The 23,879-nt window shown below is 44.2% G+C and overlaps 1 protein-coding gene and 1 long non-coding RNA gene across 8 annotated transcripts; one reads left to right on the top strand and one right to left on the bottom strand.

Moving 5' to 3' along the window:
* Nucleotides 1-4,269: 4,269 nt before the first annotated feature.
* On the bottom strand, nt 4,270-23,063 carry EXD2 (exonuclease 3'-5' domain containing 2). 7 transcript variants are annotated; one of them, XM_080396507.1, is made up of 9 exons: nt 20,135-23,063; nt 14,075-14,482; nt 12,895-13,151; nt 11,710-11,836; nt 10,585-10,910; nt 8,205-8,311; nt 7,851-7,986; nt 6,824-7,180; nt 4,270-5,668 (listed from the first exon to the last, which is right to left on the bottom strand). In XM_080396507.1, exons 2-9 carry the CDS (start codon nt 14,411-14,413, stop codon nt 5,452-5,454), a joined length of 1,866 nt encoding a protein of 621 aa, XP_080252633.1. In that variant the 5' UTR covers nt 14,414-14,482; nt 20,135-23,063; the 3' UTR covers nt 4,270-5,451. The 7 variants fall into 7 exon arrangements, with proteins under 7 accessions (XP_080252633.1, XP_080252632.1, XP_080252637.1 ...); XM_080396506.1 differs by lacking the exon at nt 20,135-23,063 and adding an exon at nt 16,335-16,357; XM_080396511.1 differs by lacking the exon at nt 20,135-23,063 and adding an exon at nt 16,310-16,352 and having other exon boundaries at nt 6,974-7,180.
* On the top strand, nt 16,194-20,135 carry LOC308067546. Its single transcript, XR_013929650.1, has 3 exons — nt 16,194-16,326; nt 17,021-17,139; nt 17,614-20,135. It is a non-coding gene; the product is annotated as an uncharacterized lncRNA (long non-coding RNA).
* Nucleotides 23,064-23,879: the final 816 nt, after the last annotated feature.

The following is a 23,879-nucleotide window of genomic DNA, read 5'->3' as shown; positions in this document are numbered from 1 at the left end:
TTTACTGCTTGGCATGACTTCCCCTTCTAGTGTGAGGAAAATATCTGTAAAATGGAGCTGGTCTTTAAGACATCAGCACAGTGATTTGAGACACGCAGCTGAACAACATCTAGTATCTCTACCCATGTCACAGAACCAAGAGAGAGACAGAAGATGATGTAATGCTTTTAAAACATATGGAAAACATTACCTGAATAGCAAAACCCTGACTATATACACACGGTCATAGCTCAGATTTGGGTTCTCCATAGCCCCTGCTGGACAAGTAGGGATAATGATATTTTTTTATTCACAGCACATTACAAGGGGGTCCCACTCTCATTTTCACATGCCACCGGCAGTCAGTCTCTCTGCTTTTATTTATGGTTAGAAGTCCTGGACAGAGTTGGGGCACAGAGGAAAAAGGATAGAGCAACTGGCACAGCTCAGCAGATGCAAAGTAGTGTTTGGCATTTTTCAAAGGACAATCAATTGGAAAGGACTTGCTGTGAATCCATGTGAAACAGATACATGTCAGATCCCCGCAGAGCACACTACAATGCAAAGCAGGTTTTTTGCATTTTTTTCCAAAGCTCTTCTTAGAGCAGCAGGTTTTTTGCAGAGAGTTTGGACAGGAAGTTTTTTTCTTAAGTCTTTCTCTATATTTCTGACAGCTGTCTAGTACCTTTTTCCCAGATTTGTCACATTTGTGCTGAGATATATAAATGTCTTCTCTTTTTTGCTCCTTAACCACTGCACAGTCTTTCCATTTTTTAAGCAAAGAAAGATAGAAGCCATATTTTATATCATCTATAGCTGAAGTTGGCATCTTTCCTGTACAATAAAATGGTTTCTTATCTGAAGATCACATCTCTATTCTACAGTAAAAGCTTCCATCCTTTTTTTTTCCAGTTCTCTTTACTTCTCCCATCTCAGAAACTACTTTATCCAAAAGCTTGCAAAGAAGAATAATAAAAGAAAGATGGTTTTGCTCTGTTTCCTGGCGACCAACACCACTGAGACCCCAAGAAGTATCATGCTGGCTAGTTCAAGGCAGAAACAAGCACCGTGATAGTTCAAGGGGAAGAGAGGATGCAGCACTAACCTTGGCGCAGAAAATCCTTGCCACAGCTGCCTGCTCTTCATGGTGGAATTCACAGTGATGGAGGGATCTGTTTTCAATATGGAAAATTATGTTCCATGCATGTTTGTTTTGGCTTTTTTGTGGGTTTTTTTCCCCCTTGCTGAGCTTAACCATGTTGGCTCTCTCGCATTGCCCTCTCTACCTGTAAAAGCATTTAACAAAACTCTCTCGATGTGGGGCTAATACGAGGGGGCACACTGTGGCTCCCTTAATAACTTGAAGAGAAAGCTGGATACATCTCTGCACTTAGCTCAGACTGCCTCTCCCTTTCCCCAAAACAATGTACCCCTGAGGTTGGGGAAAAGCTCTTATGCCAATAACACTAAACACAAAACTACATAAAAATGACAGAAAGGGCTTTAAAATAGCCCTTATTCCCAAAGAATATCAAGGGGATGACAGTTTGTGTCAGAATGTGAGAACGAAGAAGGCAATTTATTTCTGGACTACTGTGAAGGCCTGAAGGAGATCAAGGAACAGTGATAGGAACTGACCTACTGGTTCAGACTGGAGGTGCCTCTAAATCAGTACAGAACATTGCACACTGGCCAGGGCTGCTGGTGACTCCTTATTACAGAGGGTCCCTCTGCACAAGCAAAAGGGCCAGTTCCTCAAAGGCATTTAGGCACAGGGCCAAGGCAACAAGGTACTTCACAACACTAACGACATCGCCTTCACCTAAAAAAACCCCACCAAAACCGCATTACAGATAGTGTGGAGTTCAGATACTCCACAGGGAACCAGAGGAATAGAAATGCAACAGGAAGACAGCTTCCCATGCCTGCAGTTAGCAAATAGCAAACAGAAAAATGCTAGAAGCCCTCAGGGATATATTGTCTTCAGTCCTGTCAGTCATCGATGTGACAGCTGGGACCTTAAAGACCTGTCAGAAGAGGGAAACCAATGCACTCCAAATGTCAAGTCTATCAGCAGCATAATTAACATGTCATGTATGGTCTGCTCAGAAACGCAGGACTTACTGCACCTTCCAACTGCCAGACTATAAAAAATGCTGCTTGGCTGGTAATTCCTATACATTGCAGTAACATCTAAGTTACTGCAAATCCAAGAATAATGTAAACTGTAGTGTTTGGGAAGGCAGAAATCAGTTTTTAGTCCATAGGGGAAGGCAAGATAACCTACCACAGTGGATGCTGGTACTCCCACTCCAGAGGAGTGTCTCAAAACGTGTACCCAGTTGTATTCTTAGAAAAGTACATCTGTTTCACATGAGCAAAACACCTGAAACAAAAAGGATGGGGGCAAGTTCTGAAGTGAATTCATAAACCAAGACAGGTCTGGGGACCTCAGCAGCTGGAACATGCTTCCCACTAGCCTGCAAGAACCAGTCTTAGGCAGGTGGCATCGAGCACCGCATAAAAGGGAAAATTTCTCTCCCCCATCTCAGGCAATGTACCTTGGGCAAATTTAACAACATAAAGTGACAAGCGACAAAAAGAAAAGTCCCATGTTGTGAAAGCCAGCCCATACAGAGAGGCACGGCAATTCTCTCCCTCTGCAGACAAAGTGGATGCGCATGGTTTAGTGCAGGAAGGACCTAATATAGGTAACATACTTGGGGCAGCCTAGATGAGTGCTCTCGTTGAGCAAAATCTAAGTTTTTATTTTAAAAAATGCAGATCTGTAGCCATCATGACTGACCAACACACCCAGGCCAAGGACAGCACCTGAACCCACTGAGAACCTCAGAACAACAATTCAAGTATACCTGAGCAAACTTGCTATTGCTTTGCTTAGGAGTATGGTATTGCTGCCAGCACGGGCTCTTCCCCAGCTGATCTCTTACAGATAGATCAGGGAAGGCACTGGAAAGGGAAACTCAGAGGATGAGGTCCAGGTGTTACTGTAAGGAACCATGGACTCATAAGGACAGGGTGAGACACAGGGAAAAAAAAAAGAGAAAAAGCAGGCATGCCAAAAAGGAGAAAGAAGCTTCAATAGTGGTTAGTCTGGTAAAAGAACAAATTTTTACTGAATGTAACAATTAGCACTGAAGACATACAAGAAAGTTTTATCTATAGACTAGCAGAAAATTTTAAATCGTAATTATATAAAAATAATCTATTTCTGCACAATAAATATATCACTTCCCCTCCTCCTTTCAGGTCAACTTAAAATGATGCAACTTAAGAATATCTTGAAAGCAAAGAATCTTAGTTAAAAAAGTACTTATGAAGGAAGTTTTCCTTGCAAATTTCTATTTCTGAACAACCGATTTGCACAACAACCCTACAAAATTCTTCAATGATAACACTGACTCCTTAAATTTAGAGGGCCTGTAGTCCAAATCTTGTCTCAACATCATTTTCTTGTCTCAACAAACAGAAAAGACAGCAGCCCTGTGGTCAGCCCATTGGTTCCATTAAACAAGGACAGCTTTATCAGGAGTTCCTCTATCAGAACAAATGGAGAAAACCCAAAGCAGAACAAAGAAGTGAGATGAACATGCTGTATTCCTGATAGTTGAAAAGGAGTTTCTGAGCCATGCAAGGAGCTCTCACCACCCTGAACAGATGCACTAAACACAGGAGACAGCACTATCTCAACACATGCACAAAATGCTTTGGAGAGAAATAGTTACATCCAAGCTGCTGTGGACAGGAGGTTCTTGCTGAGATTATAAACAGCTGTGTGAATGAGCATAGAGACAGAACATATTTGGCTAGATCAGTTTTTGTCAAGACCTGTCAGTGGTACAGGAAAGGAATAAAATTGCCCTTAGAATGAAAATGGTCTTATTTGCAGCTCTGTGATAAGTAGTATTTATCATGAATCTTTGATTCCTTGTGCTTAGGCTGCTACTGCAGCTCCTCTGGGATGGTATTAACATACCATTTCTCTGCGACTTCCACTTATCTCAGTCTCTGCTACAAACAGGTTTTTCACCCCTGGACTGTGGAATTTCATGAATTATCTGATAAAGGAGAGTTTGAGCCATGATCACAGCAGGTCCAGGATTCTGCCCAAATGTTATAACAAAATATGGGTCAACTGTGCTATATGCAGTCGTGTTAAGTACAATGAGGGTTTCACTGAAACTTCTTTACAGAGACCTATAAAAGTTGAGCACAGCTTCATCATTCAGGAGAAGCACACTCACCTCATGCAATCAAAATCATCAAAAGTGATTTCACAGAAAGGGGTATATATTTTTAAAAAGTTATATTTAACTAAAGTCTAGCAACAGGCAAAAACCACGAATATTTAAGAAAGTCAGACAACAACACATTTTAAAAAACAACAGTAATAATTAGCACACACTGGTTTATATTTTCAAAGCATTTTAGAAAAACGTTATTTAATTAAGCCTCACAACACCCTTGTGAGATAGTTAAGCATTATTAGTCCCATTTTAGAGACAGGGAAACAGGCATGGAGAGAGTATGACCTGCTCGCCACGACACATGTCAAATCCAGGAACAGAATATCGAATTTTTCAGTTTTCTGCCACACGTGGTGTGACCTCTTAAAAGATGTTGGTCTTTAAATTAAATTTGTCTCCTCTCATCGCTTTTAAGACACTTGACCTCATTTCAGTCTGATATGAAAAGGTACCCATCAAGAGCTATTCATAAGAGACAAGTGGAATCGGGAAAGAACTTTTTTTTTTTTTTTCTCCCCTCAACAGACTGTGAGTTGCTGGAAGCTCTTTCAGAAAAGACTTGACCGACATGGGTGCTTCCATACGGCCAGAGTCAGAGTGTTACTTCTCATCAGGCACCCGCCACCAGGAAACTCACTGAGACCTGTCTGCAATGCTGATACAGCTCAGAATCTGAAAAAAAATATAAGGTTTCTTTGCCACTTCCAAACAAGGAATCTCTCCCTGGCAGGGAGTCTTCTCTGAGAACAACTCATATGCGTACAACTACACTGAAAGCAAAGACAGACTTTTATCAGGAGGTTCTCAAAGTATAGCCAAGGGTGCAGATATTTCTACACCCCTGGCTATACTTTATATCAGAAAACCTGGAAATATTCATTTATTGTGCTCTGTAGTAAGACAGACAGTCTGGAGGCCTCAGACATCCTGGGGGGTAGAAAATAACTCCATAGTCACTTTGAGAAGACAAGTTCCCTTAGCATATCACTCTTGCACTGAACTAGTCACTGACAAAACAGGATCAAAAATTCCAAACCACCTGAAAATTCAAGTCAATGGATTTAACTCTATAAATGTCAAATCTACTGATGCCTGTTTGCAAACCCAGGCCCAGATTTTAGTGGAAACATAGAAATAAAAACAGTCCTTCCGCCTTCAGTTACGTATGTCCATTAGACACTGTCTAGAGTCCAGGAAGGTAGTTTCACGACAGCTCAATCTGAAGATCCTCCCCATACTTTCGGATCAGCTTCATGTGGTTATGGTCCACTGACCATTGCTCTGGGAGGTGCTTGGGCTGCATGCTGTCCAAGAAATGCTGCCGCCAGCGTCTCTCCAACTGCATGAGGGAGCGCAGGCCTCCTTTAGCAAAACACTGCACCACCTTCAGTCCATGCGGCATGTAGCTCTCATTGCAGATCCTGCCAGGACACAAGCAGAGTTTGTTTTCACATAAGCCCACTGTCAGCCTCTAGACCTGTCTCCAATGAACAGCAAGACACTGAAGATACTTTCAGCTGCAGAGTTTCATTACAGATACGTGGTAAACAAACCAAGAGGGACAGTTTTAAGCTCTGCTTCGATGCCAGACTGCTTTCTGGAACAGTTACACTAGGAAGTTTCTTTGAACTGAGAAAGTGTTCTTTTATAGCAATACTAAACAGAGCTCTCAAGGTCCATTACAAGCTCCTCAGGAGACAGATCGCAAATTTCTCAAGGCAAGAACTGTATGACATCCCAGAGCCCTGATCCTGCCACTGAATTCCCTACCTGGATAGGTTCCTACTTATAACATTGGCATATTACAAACAACAGTGAGCATAACAAGGAAAAAATACTGACTTCATGCAGACAGAGACCAGATAGTCATTAAGGAAAGATATCTGTGGAGGCTTTGAGAAAGAGGAGGAGAGGAGACTTCTGATACGATTGTCTTTCAGTCATCTTCCCTGATCTGTCCTTCAAAATAAGTATAAAATAGTGGAGGGGAAGATGGAGATCAAGAACAGAAGGAGATGACTGGAAAAGAAAGGGAAAGGGGATAAACAAGAGCTACAGTTCACAGACATCCCCTCAACCCAACAGTGAAGTGGGTAAACAAAAACAAAAACACAGTAAGAAATGCAGTGTGTTTGCCTGCTTAGAGCCTTAGGATACACCACAAACAATTCTTCCTATTCTTGCTTTCTAATTAAATGTATCAAAGCACCATAAAAACAGACTCTCTAGGCTTATACAAGTGATTCATTTAAGGTTTTAGGGGCTCATTTCTCCTGTGCAGATCAACTAGTAGTAGCCTCAAATTCAGACACTCCTTAACTTGACACCATTATTTTAGGGAAGATGCATCAATAGCCCAAGACCAGCAACAGGTTTTGTCTTATTCTCATTAAAAAGCTTTGGGGGGTGGGAGGAGTCAGCATATGTGATCCTCAACTCTGCAAATCCTGCTGGATTTTCTTTTCTTTTGCTGCAGTAATATTTACCCAAGGTACTGCGTGTAGACAACTTTTTGTTGAACTTACGTGCCAACATAAATAACTAAAATGCTACATCTATTGATGGGCTTGTTATACCTGGTTTCCAGACCAGCTGCTTCCTGGAGCATCTCGGGGGTGACTGTCTCTGTGTTAAAGAAGTCCTTGATGCTTTGCAGAAGCTCTGCCCTTCGGGGGTCAGGCAGGCTGTCTGCATTCAGCAGTGCTCGGGCCCCCGAGCGCACTTGCCTGCGCAGAGGGTCCTCCAGCAAACGCACGCCTTCTTCCGAGCCGATGGGGGCACCAAACTCCTCAGCCAGCTGCTGCTTGAGATGGTTGTCATAGTAATTGGAGATGGCATGGCAGGATGTGCAGAGCAGGAGCACATCATGGGAATTGTGGTCCTTCATCTGGATGGGGAAGTGTCTTCGGTATTCGTGAGGAACAATGTTCTTCCTAGGAAGACAAAGCAGCCAGCTCATTACATTTGCCTGGAGCTGCTGCTCCTCAGTTCCTCCTCTTCCTGGTCTACAAAGGGTCAACTAATACTAAAAGTCCAGGAAAACAAAGGTCACCAGAGTCAGGACCCTCAGGGCAGCAATAGGTTCTGCAACTTCTCTTTATTTGCAATTATTCGTGATTTATTGTGATTCATACCGTAAAAAACCCATAAAAAATAAAGCAACGCGCTATGAGAAACAGTAGCAAAGGCAAAAATCTCACCCTTTGTGACCTCATGGGCTTCAGGCTCACCGAAACCTTTCAAAAACATAAGGATTAAGTAGTGGAAGGAACAGTACAGCTATATCAGAACGGGATGCCATCAGAACAGCATGCGTTGGCTGCCCCCTGTCACGCCAACTACGCAAATACATGTTCCGTACGCTTTGTTCTCTCCAAGGACCAACACCTCCTGCCTCTGCAAGGAAAGGAAAGACTGGCCTGTTCAGCGTCAAACTTACCCAGACACGTAAAACTACAGAGCACTCAAACAGTGATAGCCCATCCAGAACGTGAACAAGCACAATGTTCATGGCCACGAACCAAACTTATGGATGCCAACTAGATGCAGACCTCAGTCCTGTTTTAAAAGATGCGTTTATCTCCTACCCACCAAACAACTCACCGGATATAGGATTCTCGCTTGCCACATACAACACACAGGTTCTCTTTGACTGTCAGATAATAATCAACTTGAGACTCAGGACGTCCTGAAGGCTCAAACCGCAGTTTCACCACAAATGGGTCTGTGCTAACTAGCTCTGAAAGGGTAAAGGCAAATGGAGAATATTCAAGGCAAATTTGTATTTGAAAGCTAAAATAACTGTGCTAAAACACAGGAGTCATCCTAGTGAATCCCCAAAAATATCTCCAATCAGAAAGAATACAAAAAAAATCATGCCCAGTTATCTAAGAAACAAGGCAAAAAAAAAAAAAAAGAGCTGTATTTCAAATACCAACAAAAAACTGGTATGCTCACCTCCAATCCCCTTGTCCAGATACCACTGAGCCTTCTTGCGATCACAAGTGCACAGGGGCTGTCCATCTGGTGCATGCAGGAAGCAGTTGTCATACAGTGGAGACTTTCTATGAAACAAGGGCAGCGTTACAGCAACCACAACAGCATGCCAAAAAACCAGAGCTCTCTATAGGCATGTGTTCCACACTGCAGCTCATGCAGTCTCCTCCAAAACACAGCAGTGCCTCTAAACACACACTTAAGGCTTCTGAGCACACTGCACAGCCTGCTGCTAAGGGGAGCAGAACGTCCAAAAACTTACCTGGGGTTTACCAACTGACTGTAAGGTATCTCCCCCTGCCAACAGAATTGTAATGCTGAATCCCAGTTTTCAAGAGATGCCATCAATGACAACAGCATTTTCAAAAAAAAGTTACATTAGAAAACAAAAGACTACTGAAGTCAAGAAGGACAATGAGCTAAGAGTATGCTAAAAGAGCCAACTTAAAGGCAAGGCAGTTTCAAGGACCAGCTGCCTAAGCCCGTACTTTAATGTTTTATTAAGATGACTTTTCTAAAACTTAGCGTGAACGGCAATTACTTCATTCATCCAAGATAAATGGTTCAAAAAGGCTCTTGCAGCACTACGAGCCCAAACACATGAGTCCAGGGGAGCAACAAAGTTGAGCCGAGGCCTTCTGCAACACAGGCACGTAACCCTGCCAGTGGCGAAAAGTCCTGTATGAGACCAGTCTCTGGTGGTTTGTAGCAGTGTTCGGAAGGACTCTGTTCTGCAGCAAACATTTCATTACCCTGCCAACCTCCTTTAAACTGAAAAGCAGATCAGGCTAGGCTCTGGGAGCATCTGGGAAGAACCGGCCAGGGATACAGACACGTCACAATACACTGTGGAAAAGTTTTCTTTCTTCTCTCCAGTGAGATCGTGTAAGTACTCTGCAGAGCTCTACCAGCTAAAAAGGTTGACTCACAGGCTGCATAATCTGACAAAAGGACTTCTTCTGAGGTCCATGGGGGGGAAAAACCCAACAAAACAATAATGATATAGAAGGTCTCCTTCCACTGAACATCAGCAGTTCAGCCCAATCACCAAGATAAGCTGAGTACTTCCCAACTCTAAATGAATAAACATTAAAACTGAACAGTCTTATAGAAAGGAAGAGTGGAAAATTACTTTTGAAATCACATCCAGTCTTGTTACAGAACAGAGCCACACTGCTGGAGATATTGTAAAAACTAGTGATCTATCGTGAAGTCAAGCACGGTTAAAAACAGTAAATAAACAAACATGAGGAGATCTCAATTTAGCTTGGAATTCAATTTTGTTCAACTTCTAATCCTCCCATGAGGTGCAGTCCTTCTGTTTTGTATGACACAGGCTCCAACTAATAAATAAATAAATCTGGAGGGACTTGCTGTGTACAACACAATACTGTTAATGACTGCTAATGAAATCAGTATTATTGACTACATTAGAACATCTCTGTTGCTAATCCAATCAACTTGAAAAGGAGAAAACACACACTAAAATGTCCGGTTTTCTTTTCAAATTGTAATTACAGACAATTTTAGTTCCTACATCCAGTGATAAATCTTATTAGATTGTACCCGAACAAAACCAAACATACTAGCTCTCCACATCTTCCACTGAGCTTGAAGAGACTTCTCCAATTTGTCTGAATTTAAAAACAACTGAACTCTCATTAGAAGGCGGCCATAAGAATTTAGGATTTGCTCCACAAAATGACCTGAATCCAGCAATAGCTGCCTCTGTGAGACCAAAAGTAGTACCAGTCCCTCCTCTCTCTCCCTGGCCAACACAGAAATGCAGCGCATTGATGCTGCCACAGACTGTTCCTTCTGTGGCCTCTCACACCTCACATAATGTGTCTTACCCCTCCTAACCTTACCTTTCAGCTCTGCTCAGCTCCCTGACACCTCTGTGGCCACAGTGACTGGGGCCAGCACAGTACAAACAGCAGTGCATGAGGCAGACCCTGCTGAAAGGACAAGCACTTGCCACCTTTTCCCTGGAGGAGACAGGGCACAGCTGTTTGGGCTGTAAATGCAACCCAGACAGCCAGCTGCCTCCTGCAGGGACTCTGCCCTCCAGCTAGTTCCTCCAGAGGAGAATCAAAGGCAAAAGCTGAAGATGACCCCTTAATCTGCTCATGACCTAGTACAGATCCAAGTGCTGCCTCTCTTTCAATACCACCTAGAGATAATGAGGTAAACAGAAACGGGATCTGGCTCCCGTGACTGTTAGGTCCTGTGTTTCCTTTCCCAGCTCATGTTATCCACTTTGTTTGATGAACAGCATATGAGGCATCATTCAAAATTTTCCATCTGGGGTGCAAAGAGCAAAATGTGCTCACAGACTTACCGTGCAGAATATCCCACACCCAGAGGCTTTCTCTTTTGCCTCCGAGGATCTTTCACTTGCTGACAGCCAGAGGGCTGGCCATTCACGGATGATTTCCGAGTCTTTGTTTTCTGAGGAGAGCGTCCCTCTCCACTCTTCTCCTCTCCTGTGCTACCAATCCTTCTTCCTCTAAATGGGATATCCACAAAGGCCCGGCATTTAGCCAGTGCTTTTTCCCAAGCAGCAACAGAGTTTTCACCATCAGATATAGCAGGGAGGGTGGCAAATCCCAGCAAATGGAAAAACAGAGCCAGTGAGACTTGGGCATCCCTAGCAGCATAGAGAACCTGCAGAAAAACACAGACATCAAGATGCTGACAAACAGCAAACATTATCCCAAACATCAGCAGTCTTTAACACTTGGTACAGTAAAGCCAGAGCTGGATTTATTTCCTTTTGAGATTCACATAAAGTTCTGGCAGTTGAGTGACACTTGCATAACATCACCACCCTCTACATAAAAGGTCAGTCAGACTTGAAATACTCATGGATGCCCCCCAGGAACTGCAAGGGACTGAAAAAAAATTCAGGTCAACCAGGCCTTAAACACCCTCCTGCCCCACCAAGTCTTCCCTCAACAATGAACAGCTCCCTTTTAACACACTGCCCACAAATATTCAGCGAGGTTATTTATCCTGTCACCCCCTCTACTGGTCACTGATTTTGCTGACATGTGCGGCATGATGGTAAAGAGTGTAATGGGGAAAACCATAAAGGTCTAAAGATGGTGAACAAGGTTTCCAGGGTGGCTCTCTAATATTGCACTGACTGCTATAAATTGGAGAAAAGTAAATAATACAAAAGGTGAGGTTTTGGGTGCACAAACACTTCCTTAATGGATTTTGCCTTCTAGATCTTTCAGGACTAAAGGAAAACAAGGGTCAAGAATCCAGGGAGAACAGCAGAAAATTATCTTCACAGAAAAGGAGGGAAACGCAGGCACAGAGCCTGAAATTAACTTCAGATCACAGTCACACATAAAGTTTTGAGGCAGAACTTGAAGAAGGCTCAGATCTCCCTTTTGTAATGCTTCTTCTCTATGAAGAAGGTTGCTTTTCCTCCCAAAATACTAAGTTGAAGACACACCTGATCTTGTGTTAGTTGTTCTGCCTCCCAGTTGCTGCAACGTACACGAGGAGACTTGTCAAGCGGATAGTTCAGGACTTTTTCAGCTAAAGACTTAAGGCTAAGGCAGTTGTGAAGTAGATCCTTCCTTCATTTTAACAAAGAAAGTGAAACAAACATATTAAAAATGAAGCTATCACCCATGCAAATTCAGATGGCCTCATACACCCTCAACCTGCCAGAACACAATGCACATGACGCATGACTACCACTCAAACAGCACACAGCTGCCTGTCAGCTTTACAGGCCCTCTCCCTCCCCTCCACTAAAATGTTGTTTCTAGATTTAGTAATTATCTAGTGTCTGCGATATGCAAAACAGAAAAGGCTGGGAGTTAGTAACACTTAAGGCTGAAGTGTTTGGCTCTGAACTGAAGAGGTCTAACACACAGTGATGGACCACCTGCCCCCAGGGATTCACGAGGAGCATGAGAGCCAGAAATTACCCAGGAATCCTGGCCACCGGAGACAAGTCCATCCTCAGTGCTAAAAACGCACCATCAGGTCAGCAAACCCATGCTCCAGATCACTAACAACACACCCAGGCATACACACACTGTACATAAGGCATATATACACTGTACATGAAGAATATTCGTAAGTAAAATTATTTATTTTAGAAAGAATGAAGGATGAGTAAACAGTATCATAACTGTAACCTTTCAATGGAAGCATTGTTATTAAAAGAGAAAAATCAGAGCTGGTTTATTTAGTAATTTTTCAAGAAATCCTCTAATTCAGCAGTTCCACTTATATGCCCCTGGTACGTTTACCCCATACTTCTACGCAGTATATTCAAACATCTGTTGATACAGTGATCACTCTCACTGTATAACATCACTGTGCCTGGACTTCTTAAAGGCCGAATCACGGTACTCAGATAAGAATCCATAAGGGTGTTGCATGAGAAGACTAACAGACACAATTAGCATATAAAATCTTCATTAAGATTTCATTTCCATTAAGACCACAAAATAGAAGCATGACATGTTCTTGGGCTGCGGCTGTCAATGCCCATCCTCTAAAACCATCATGAGAACTCCAGACCTACCTGCCTGGTACCATTCAGCATACACCAATGACTTTTAAAACATTTCCAACTTAAATGATGCCTTAAATAGAGCTGCCTCTGTCTTTAGAAACTCACCGCTGTTTCATGGCTAAATACCGGAGATCCATGCTCCCTTTGACTGGAAGACCATAATCATTAAGTAACTTGCAAGCATCTTCCCAGCATCCTACCCCAACTTTCAACACAGCATTATCTGCCATGATGTCCAACAGGGTCCTCGGGATAGTCTGTCCACTGGCAACCAGTCTGGGCAACCGAACAAGAACGCAGAGGCCACTGGAGGAAGCCATCTGCAGGAGGGATACAGGATTTGCTTTTCCCTCCACAGATACCTGAAATAAAGACAAAAATTAGAGTCTGAGTTGCAGTACTATTAGCAACACTGGAGCTGGAACAAACCGCAAGAGGCCACTGAAGACAGGAAATACCTCTCAGTTTATGCAATCAAGTATTGTTACATGTCTCTCACATTTTACTGCAAATTATGTGATCTGTTTTACAGTACTATTGTCCCCAAGCTACTTCTTGCCACACTCCTACAGGAGAAACTTTCCCCCTTTCACCTTTCCCCCTCATAGCTGATCTGGTGGAAGAAATCAGACACCATTTCTTAATCCACATCAGCACAAAGCCACCCACTACATAAATGTTTATGGCAAACACACTGTTTAACTGTGGATTATACTATTGACTGCAGGGTAAATAATTTTTCACGCAATATAATGGCAAAGCTAGGCTCTACAAATGACGCAAAGCCTGTTTTGAGAGTTCAAACAGGCAAATGTCCACACAAGCGGATGAGGAACTTTGCTTTCTGTTAGTCCCAGTGAGTTACATCTACAGATCAGTATTATCCTCCTTTTTGGATTTATTATTCTCAAGCAATGGTTTCTGACATACGTAGCTGGATTTAAAACCGTGTAAACCTAAACTACTTCCAGTAAATCACATTTAAACAGAAATTATACAAAACACATAATGCTATAATAAGCCACACAGTTACCACTATATTTAGTATCAACGATTTATCACAGTTCAGTAAACAAATATAGTGAATGCAAAACTGAAGTCTGCACACTTAAACGTGAGAACAATCAAAACTAGCAGCCACTTCACTGCTGTGTGACAGATAATCACACAGGCAGTTTCAAGAGTCAGTCCTGCTGTATCCATTTAAGCAAAGGAATCATTCCACCCTCAATGATTTTCGATTGCAATTTGCAATCCAAAGGAGATGTGCTTCTTGATCACTCACCCATTCACAATCCATTCCGAGCACTGGCCACTTCTCCAGCTCCTTCTTCAGCAAAGGTTCAACACAATCCCACTCCTCCTGCTCTGAAACTATCACTATGTCTGCACCAAGGGTCCTCTCTACCCAGAAGAAGGTGGGAGATCTGAATAAGGAAAGCACCTCCTTATCCTCTGCCTTAATCAGTTTCTCATCTCCCGAGTTTACAACTGCTTCCTCTTGCTGACTACTACAGCATGCTTTTCCTTTCCGACGCTGGGTTGCTTTCCATAAAACCAGGCCCCCTACTGCAACACCCAGCAGGGTCGCCAAAGTAATCGTCACTGCAGTTTGCTTGGGCATTTTTTTTATTCCCCTTTTCCCCTCTTCACTTCACCCATTCAAAACATCATTGTAGGATTTTATCATGGCCTGCAAAGAAAAATGAGAGAGGTGGAAATTAAAGACAACTTAATGAAACATATTTAGGGGCATTAAATATACCCACTGGTATCGTAACAAGGTTCTAGCCACACAACTCGCCATCCTGACAGAAAAAGGACTGGGTCCCACTTTGATAGATTGGGGGTCGGGGGACAGACTGCTACAGTGGTGGACTGGGCAGTAACAGGAGACTGAATGCTGCTGTCGATCACATCACCAAAAATGTTAAGGGGAATCCACTGATTTATACTGGTGCAAGCAGACGCTTACACAAACTCTGATATTCCAAAAATAAGCTAGTCAGGGCTATTATCAACATCTTTTATCTCAGTTTGGAACCAGGTCAACCTAAACAAGGCCAAGACAAAATTACCGCAGAACAAGCATGTCTGTTCATGCATTAGTAAGTAATAGGCATTGCCCATTACATTCACATCTGTACTATGGTCAAATGGCTCTTCAGGCATTGAAAAGCCCCAAAGAAACAGCATCTACTTGTAACATAGCTTCCCCTCTATCATACCAAAGCTCAGGTCCCCCTCCAGTAAACTGAAATCAACCCTTACCCCCACCTCCCCAGCCCACCGCGTTATTTTTTAAGGTCTGCTCTTATGGCTCTTCGGCACAAGCAGAAGCGGTAGCATCGGTGCTACTACAGCCCTGCGCAACCGTTAACGGCACTGAGAGTATGGGCACGGCCTCCGGCCTGGGCGCTTGTGCGGTCACCGTTAACACTCGCACTTTTGAAGTGAGCGAGAAAACCGAGAGCCCGGAGGGCGCTGCGGCCTCTCCTCCATCCAGCAGCCGTCGCCCTCCGGGAGCCGGGATGCCGGTGCAGGCTGCGGTCGCAGGCAGCCCGCGTGTGGGATCCCCCGCCCCGGCCCGGCAGGAGGCTACGACCGGACACATCGGCACCTGCCCCGCCGCAGTGCGGGGCCGCCCGCCAGCCCGAGCAGGCCCAGCCCGCCCGCCGTGGGGGAGGCGTGCGGGCCGCAGGGGACAGGCCGGGGCCGGGCCGGGCCGCCGCTGGCGCCCCCGCAGGGAGCAACGAGCGCTCCTCCGGGCCGCAGCTCCCCTTAGCGGCAGGGGGCAGGCGCTGCCCGTTGTCGGCGTGCTCGGGCCTTCACCGGGAAGAGGCCCGGGTGCCGGCCCCGCGGGGAGCGCGCAGGCGGGAAGAGCCGAGGGCCCGGCCGGGGAGGCCGCCGACCACTCCGGCCCGCGCAGCCGGGGCACCTGCCGGCCTGGCCCGCGCCGGGATGCGCCCAGCAGCCTCCCCGCTTCCCCCGCCCCGGGCCTCGCCGCGCCGCCGCTCGGCCTACAGGCGCCCCGCCGGGGCACCCACCTGCCCGCCCGCTACCTGCGTCTCCGCAGAACGGCCGTCTCCGGCGGCTGGAACCCCCCGTAGGGTAGTCGCCGCGCACACCGGGAGGCTTAGAGTGGCGGACGCTTCCTCTTTCCCGGCGGTGCGAGCGGGCGGTGGGTGCCGCCATGTTGTACGGCAGCCAGCGGCTGAGGCGTGGGCGCGGCGGCTGTGGGTCCGGCCCGGCCTGCGGCAGAGGGCCCCGCCGGGGCCCCGCGCTGCATCCTCGACGGGAGGCGTGTGCTGCCGCCTGTGTCGCTCGGGGCCGCCGGTCGCGCCGGCGGAGCGCCTGTGTGGCTGCTTGGTCGCTCCCGGGCCGGCAGGACGCGGCCGGGGCCCCGGCACCGTGCTCGGGGTGGCGGCCCGGAGACGGGCGGAGCCGGCGGGGTTACGGTGGCCGCGTCCGAGTCCCTGAACGGGCCTTCAGCCAGCGGGTGCCGCCTCACAAATAATACCGTGATGTCAAATGTTGGTACGGACACTGGAAAGCGAGCTCTGTTCAGAAGATATCCGGGGCGGGGGGAGAGGCCCGCTGCTGGCGGGGTGTGTGGGGGGCCCGGCCCGCCGGCAGCACCGGGCTGGGGGCAGCCGCCCCGCGCCGCCCCGGGAAGCCGCGGCAGGCGGACGGGCAGAGCGGGGACCGGCGGCGGCCCTTGACGCTGGGGAACGCGGCGGGAGCCGGGAAACAGGGGCAAGGGAGGGTAACGAACAAAGGCATCCCAGAAAATAACAAACAAAGCGTAGCTACCTCCAAAGTAGCAAACTGGAAGAAAACAAAAAGGGAAAAATCAAGTGAAAAGGGTTAAAGAGTTTAACAGGAATAATTATGGCAAAGCTCGGGTCCATGGGAAAAGTATGGATGTGATGCCACAACACACGGATGAGTACACAGCCAGCTGCTATGCCGGGGGTCATCACCCCAAGTCTTGAGACAAAGATTGTTAAAAAGCAAACAAGTTTGCAGCCCTATTTCCATTGCAAGTTAAAGAGATCTGCACACCCGATTTCTCCCCATATTTCCCATTTTTTGTGCTGTTAGAATCCCAGGTAGCTGCATCTGTTTGAAGGAGACACTGAAACCATGGGAAGTGTTGCTTTAAATCGCTTTGACAATTTGACAGTCAGTGTCAAATGTCATTTTAACTTTGCCATCTTGTAATCATCAGGCTAGGAAGATCTCCCTGGGAGAGACTCAGCACTTAGCAGACAGATTGTCCAAGGGGTGCAACAAAGCAGCTGTCATCAGGGAAAATCTATACAGAAGCAGTATTTTTTCTGTCTGCAGGTAAATGCTTGCTTTTTCCACCCAACCCCCGACCTCCCATTTTTTTTGTAACTCAGGAATGAGTTAGGCACCAATTGGTAGCAAACAGGGAGCACAGCTGGTTTCCAGAAGACCACTCCTCTGAGCAAGTAAGGCCCCTCTTCTCTACCAGGCCATTAAAACTTGAGCAGCTGCTTGGTCCAAGGACCTGGTCTAAGACAGGATGGTACGATCATGTCAAATCATACTGGTGGTGGGGTCACATCAGGAAAGTTTTGTTTTCCATTAACTTGTGTCTGTATTTTGGACGTACAAATGCTTTATACCTGGGAGTTACAGCAGTATAAGTCATCTTTCTGCAAAGACCCTTGATCTTGCTCTACAGCGAAGACATTTTTATCCATTTTTATATTCATCCACTGGGGGTTACAAAGCACTGCAATCACCCACTGCAGTAACTCACACATCTTGTCTCTGGTTCATTCCCCTCTACAGGGAAGGTCTGCATCTCCCCTACAGACGCAACCCAGGCACAGCTTCTCTTTCCATCCCCTATGATCCGATGTGCCAGGCAGAGCTGACCAGCTGAAAAGGAGGTCACAAAACAGGAGCCAGCACTGCTCCAAAACACATCACATGACTCATGCTCAGGAAAAAAGTGCATCACGTGCATACTCAGGAAAAAAGAGCTGGAGGGGTTTGGCTATAACTGAGTTCCCAGTCAGATGGACAAGTTGTCCCTCCTCCTCTCCCTCCCTCTTCCCTTCACCACCCCCCACGCCCCAACGTATAATGCTTTGTTCTACATAGTCATTGTAATCTAGCATAAACCTGGATGGCCACTGGGAAGGGTAGTCCCACACTTCCTGTTCAACCTGATCGACTGCTCACTCCCTGCTCCCTTGCTCCAGCACTTCTGTAATGACAGCGTCAGATAATCAGGGAAATGATCCAGCTGTAAACTAATGCAAGGAAAAAAGTTAACATCTGGGGACATAACAGACATTTCAAGGCCCAACTAACTGGAAGGAGACCAAAGAAGCTGACATGGCTGGGCTCCAGGATCCAGCCGCCCTGTTACAGGGCAGGCAAAACATTCTTAAGAGAACTCTTACCCGAGCTCAAGATGAGCTCAGAATAGTGACCACAAAGTTTGTTTGTAGCTGGACCCATTTGTAATAAACTGGCATCCATCCAGAAATCTTAAAACAGGCCAGTTTTTCCTTTTACAAATTGTTTAGTTTAGTTTTGAGGTAATAGCAGCTTACATGTAAAGTTACAAAAGAGGAACACAATAAAATACCCCAGGATTTATTACATGGTGAAAGTCTCACAGAGAAGATGCTACATAATGGAACCCCCAAGTCTAGCTTTTCTACAGTAACAGGATCATATCCTTGGCTGTATTTGAAGCCTTTATTTTTCATGGCATCACCGACATAAACAGTCCTGTAAACAACAAGTCTCTCTAACAGCTTGTCTTACTACCTACATAGCCATTTATTCAAGTATAAAGGTTAAATTAAAAATAAATGAAAGCAACTGATGCATGAGTGCACTCTGGCAAAAAAACAAGTTCCCAAAGACGGATGGGGACATTGCTGAAGATGAGAAGGTAACCAAGTGAATAAACACCAACTGCTGGCTTAGCCTTACTTATGAGAAATCTGTTGCAGCAGGTAACTGGAAGCCTTTACATGGTAAACAGTAAGGTTTACTTCTTTCTTTCTGTCTTTGTAGCCTGATCAGAGATCTCTGCAGAGGTCTCTGTCAAAAGACTCATTTTTAGCCTGATTTCCTAAGGAAAAAAGGCTTATGCAATTACAGTGTCTGTTGGTATTTCTGCCTGTGGGTCCCCTTTCTTCCCCCCTTTCCTTGCCAAAAAAGCATGTTTAAGCCATTGCCCAATTCCGTCTAAATTTGTACAAAGGTAACTTCTGTGAAATGCAAAGCCAAATCGATGAAACATCCTCATAAAGCTGTCACTGATAAAATGGCAAGCATGTGCAGACACTGCTCAATATACTTATAAGAATCCACACAGCAGTGCCACATCAGGACAAGTCCACAGGAAACCAGGCTTCACTTGTTCTGCTGATCACAGGAAAAAAGATTATTATTATAATCACATTAGCTCATCCTTTGACAGGGAGAAGACTAGGCTAAATGACTCAGTGTTCAAAGAAAAATCAGTGATCGCAGAATATCAAAGGAAAGAGGCTCCAGTGAAGATTTAAATTGCTGTTAGCAGACAATGAGCAGAGAGCTGTGTGTAGTCCCCACTAGCTCATTAACAACATTATATTCGGGGCCCCATCCCAAGCTACAGAAGAAAACCAATCTCACATTTCAACTCCTAATGTGATTTATCTCCCTTGTATCCATGCTAGTAACCCCATGACTGCATATTCAAACAAGTCATTCTGAGCAGGGTTTGTTTTAACATGGCTGGTACCGGGGAGGCAGTAGGACCGCTTCTTTCATCAAAAAGTCAGAATGAGATCAGTTTCAATCAACTGTGAAGCCACATCCTAAAGGTGGAGCTTCACGTTGCAATGGGGTGGACAGAAGGTTTAGGTCCTGTTGAAAAGGCAGTTCTGCTTCCCCCTTCTACCTGTAGGCATTCTTCTACTGCCTCACTTCTGCAAACACTGGTGCCAGTTTGATTCAAGGAATTAGGCAAGCAGAAAGCTAGCACAGCAAAAAAAAAGCAGTTTTCTTCTGGTTTAACTCCTTGAACCAGCCCACCATAAAGCCAGATCTCAGTGAAACTACATCCTCAGCCAAAGAATGAATCAGCAGTAATGCACTGCAGGGATCTGCCAGTTTGCAGGTTTTACAAAGAATCTGAAAAAACTCTCAGAGGTGTGAACTGCCAGATTGATCCCATGAGGATGAGCTGTATTAACGTTGATCATCATCAACATATTTCTTCATTACTTGCCAACTTTCATTGCTCATGTAGTAACAGAGAGGAATTTCACAATTCCATTTCTTGAAGAGCTGCTTAACTTACCCCAGTGGTTCAGCTCCAGAAGACACACTAAGTTGGCCTCACAGTTCATGGCTACTAAGAAGGTGACATACCCCACCTCGCAAAACTGCACTCTTGGCTGGGTGCTCCTGACTAGCCTGTACTGATTTTGGCATTCATTGGGACACTTTCAGGAGCCAAATGAACTCAGCAGAACGGCAGACATGCAGGTCCAGTGAGTAGCAGCATCACTACAAAGAAAGGAACAGAACACTTAGCCATGAAAAACAAAGCCACTTTCAGTGGCCACAAGTCATTAGATTGGTTCAGCAGCATGTTAAAGCTACACCTTTAGCTGAACAGCCCCAAGGGGAGATGTTTGAGAGATCAATGCTTATTCTTCCCACCTTTCTGGTTCATGAGATTAGTAAGTAAAAGGAGAAAGCCCAGAAGCCATCTATCTTCCACTATACAGAGTAAATTCCACAAGCAAAATTATTTTTAAAAAATTGTATGGCTAAAATATGCCATAGTCTTCTTGGTTTACCCTCCTTTTGTTTCTATTTCCCATCAAAAATAATAAAAAAAATGTATAAACAAACAAGAATAAAAGCCTTGACTCAGCCCCGCTTTCCTAATAACTATGATCTCTCTGCAACCCCCATCCCCAGCTCACTCCACAGACATCTAACTACCAGTGTCAAGACTTCATTTCCACTCTGGATTAACCAAAGCCATTCAAAGGTTCAACAGAGCTCAAAAAAAATTATTTAAACCTCATTCTCTCTGACCTGACACAATCAACCATGCTTCACCTAAGATTTTTACCTCTTTAAGCCCTCCTTCCAAGTGCTCTTTGACAGACTCTCAGAGGACTGTATCCTTGGTCTTCTCCTTTTATCCTCCCACATTATCTCTGATTTATCTCATCTGAAATACAAATACAACTAAGATCTCTCTGCAGATGATTTACAGACCTGCTCCTCTTCCCAGAGCTATCTCCCTCTATCTAAACTCAAATCATAGCCTTTTTTCTCCTTTCTTTGGATGACTAGCAGGAAGATAAACCTCAGTAGAGGTAGAATATGGTTCTTCCTCTTCTCTGAAAGTCCTCTTATTATCTTTGTGCATATCTGTAGATAACATCACGAGTCTACCTGTCACTCACGCTTGTACGTCAGCTTAGCTCTGACTGAAACCTCTTTGTAGATCCTAGCACCAAGGGTACATCTAAATTTTAGACTTCTTCTAGATGGCATCTCTAAGACAAAGTCCTTTGATCCATCCATGCAACTAAGACCCTTGTTTAGGTCTCTTGCTTCCATACCTAGGCTGGCCCAATACCTCTCCCTTCCGCATTAACCAGCACAGCCCATAACACAACAGCCATCAACTGCTATAAATGCTGTAAATCCAACAATAAAGCTGACTGCAGGCCTCCTATTAATAATCAAATACACCACAGCCATCAAATGGAAACCACTAATGCAATTTAACCAATTCTGCCAATTCAAATTTGTTCAGAAAAAACACTGAAGGGATAATTTTGTACCAGCAGATATTAAAACCAGATCAGGTATTGTCAGTCCTTCCAGAGGCTGAACAAAAACCCTACAGCATGGGCAGAAGCTAATGTGAGAGCAATGTGACACCACGGTCATACCTGATCCAAATCAATTTAGTACTGCTGGGAGACTGGGCCATGCACAGCCCTGGAATTAGCAACTCTGAAACCGCAACCCAAGATTGTTTATGTAGACCATTACCCTGACCACATCTCTTTTCTGAAGCATTCTGCTAGTTCCTTCTTCTGTATTGCATCAGACATTATTTACTCATCTTCATTTCCAAAAGCATCTACAGAAAGTCACCACCCTGTTATCTCCCATTTCCTTTATAGTCGACTCCTCCTCTCTATTGCCCACTTGTTGAAATTCCAATCAAAACATTTTTTGTGCTTTATTTCATCCTGCTTTTGAGGCATGGAGGAGACTATAAACATCCTACAGAATTAAGCTGCTCAAGCAGTGCATAAACACACCCTGAGTTACTCTGCCCATTGAGTCTGGCCAGGCTCAATCCAGTTTGGTCTGTGAAATTCAAAGAGTCTCAGTACAGCATCCATGAGATAACATGTCCAACAGAAGAGTAACTTGACAAAGTCAAATCTGTTTGACAAAGTACCGTCCATACTTCCATTCCAAGCTGTGGAAAGTTCCTATTAAAGTAGAAAACGATGCTTCATTGACGCTACTTCAGCATGACTCAGGCTAACAGTGTGTGTGTTTTGAAGAGATTACAGCACTCTGGCATGTTATTTTCAAAGGAAGATGTTAAGAGTATAGGTCATGATAATTTCCTTAAGTGTTATATTCAAAATTAATTCAAACAAAGGAAAGCAAAAAGAATGCTTACCAATGCTTTTTATTTTTTAACCTATATGGTCATATGAGATAATACGGCATTTAGCAATTGGCAGTCTTTATTATTTTTCTTTCAAATTCTGACAACATGATACCTTCTGACTGCTTATAAATATGATTAAAAACCCTTTAGTTCAATCTTTCCTGAAAATCTAGCACTGGAGGTTTAGGGAATAATATTATTTTATTTGTCCAGTAAGTACACAGCTTTCCTAGAGACCAGATCCAGAAGATGTGGAAAAAACACCAGAGATTTTATTCTGTCACATTTCAAACGGAAGGCTTCTACACCTATTTATCTCAATACAGAAATGAAAGATATCCAACTTGAACAATACTTTAGGAAAGAGGAAAAAATGAACCACATATGACAAAAGCAACAGCTGCAGTGTTCAAGGCCAGGTTGTCTAGCGGAAGGTGTCCCTGCCCATGGCAGGGGGGGCTGGAACTAAATCGTCTTTAAGGTTCCTTCCAACCCAAACCATTCTACAATTCCATGATTCCATAATGTATTTCTGGAAGGCTCTCAAATCATATGGTGATGTGATCTGTATGAAAATTATGAGGAGAGAAAGGAATACAAACTAGTGGAGTCAGTTTAGAATCTATAGGTAGAAAAATGTAATGACACCTATGTTAAGGATTCAGAAATGAGCAACAGTTTCTGATATAATTTTAATGGTGCAGAATTTCATGGCATGCAAGCAAAAGAGATATAAAATATGGTTTTATACCACTGCAACTCATCTGTGGCTGAAGCTAAAGTTATAAACACAAATCATGACAGACAGGGTCTTTGCCTCTCTATACCAATGCCTGCTAGACATGTTACATAGCAATAGCTGGCTATCAACAACTGTAACTAGAAAAACAAAATCTTCATACAGCTCAGATGCAGAAGCAACTAACTGTTCGTTTTCACTTCAATATTAAAATTATTAATTATCATTCTAACAGAAAACAGTTAACAAAACGTGTCCGGATATTCCTCTCAAATTATTATTATACCTGTAATTAAGTACTGATATTTATACCTATTGATATCATATATAGGTTTTTTATATATATAAAAAGTTGACACGTAAGAAATGTTCTATGCTTTTTATAAATTTTCTTACTTCTTTTTTCCTGAAAAGTTTGCCATTTTCTTTTGTTATATGTTAAAAGTAAGGCTATAGTGTTGTCAACCAAAAAGCATGGTTTATAGGATTTCACATTCTTTCTATAACCTTAACCAAAAAGAATCCCAAAGTACTTAACTGACTTGCTATAATGAAATAATTTCAATTTCTATTGAAATGCTGTGAGAGGAACATGGCAACAGTTCTACCAGTACTCAGTGATGTTGTGATACCACAGTTTAT

This window comes from Falco punctatus (assembly GCF_963210335.1).
Source record: "Falco punctatus genome assembly, chromosome: 7".
Taxonomy (NCBI): domain Eukaryota; kingdom Metazoa; phylum Chordata; class Aves; order Falconiformes; family Falconidae; genus Falco; species Falco punctatus.
The sequence above is the reverse complement of the archived record's forward strand: the minus strand, read 5'-3'. Positions and strand labels throughout refer to the sequence as shown.

Excerpts from the sequence above, each read along its gene's own strand:
- EXD2 (XM_080396507.1), bottom strand. The coding sequence starts at position 14,413 with ATGCCCAAGCAAACTGCAGTGACGATTACTTTGGCGACCCTGCTGGGT. Across the intron at positions 8,312-10,584 it reads GGTGTGGGATATTCTGCACG|AAAGTCTCCACTGTATGACA; the intron begins GTAAGTCTGTGA and ends CTTGTTTCATAG. Across the intron at positions 7,181-7,850 it reads AAGCGAGAATCCTATATCCG|GAAGAACATTGTTCCTCACG; the intron begins GTGAGTTGTTTG and ends TTGTCTTCCTAG.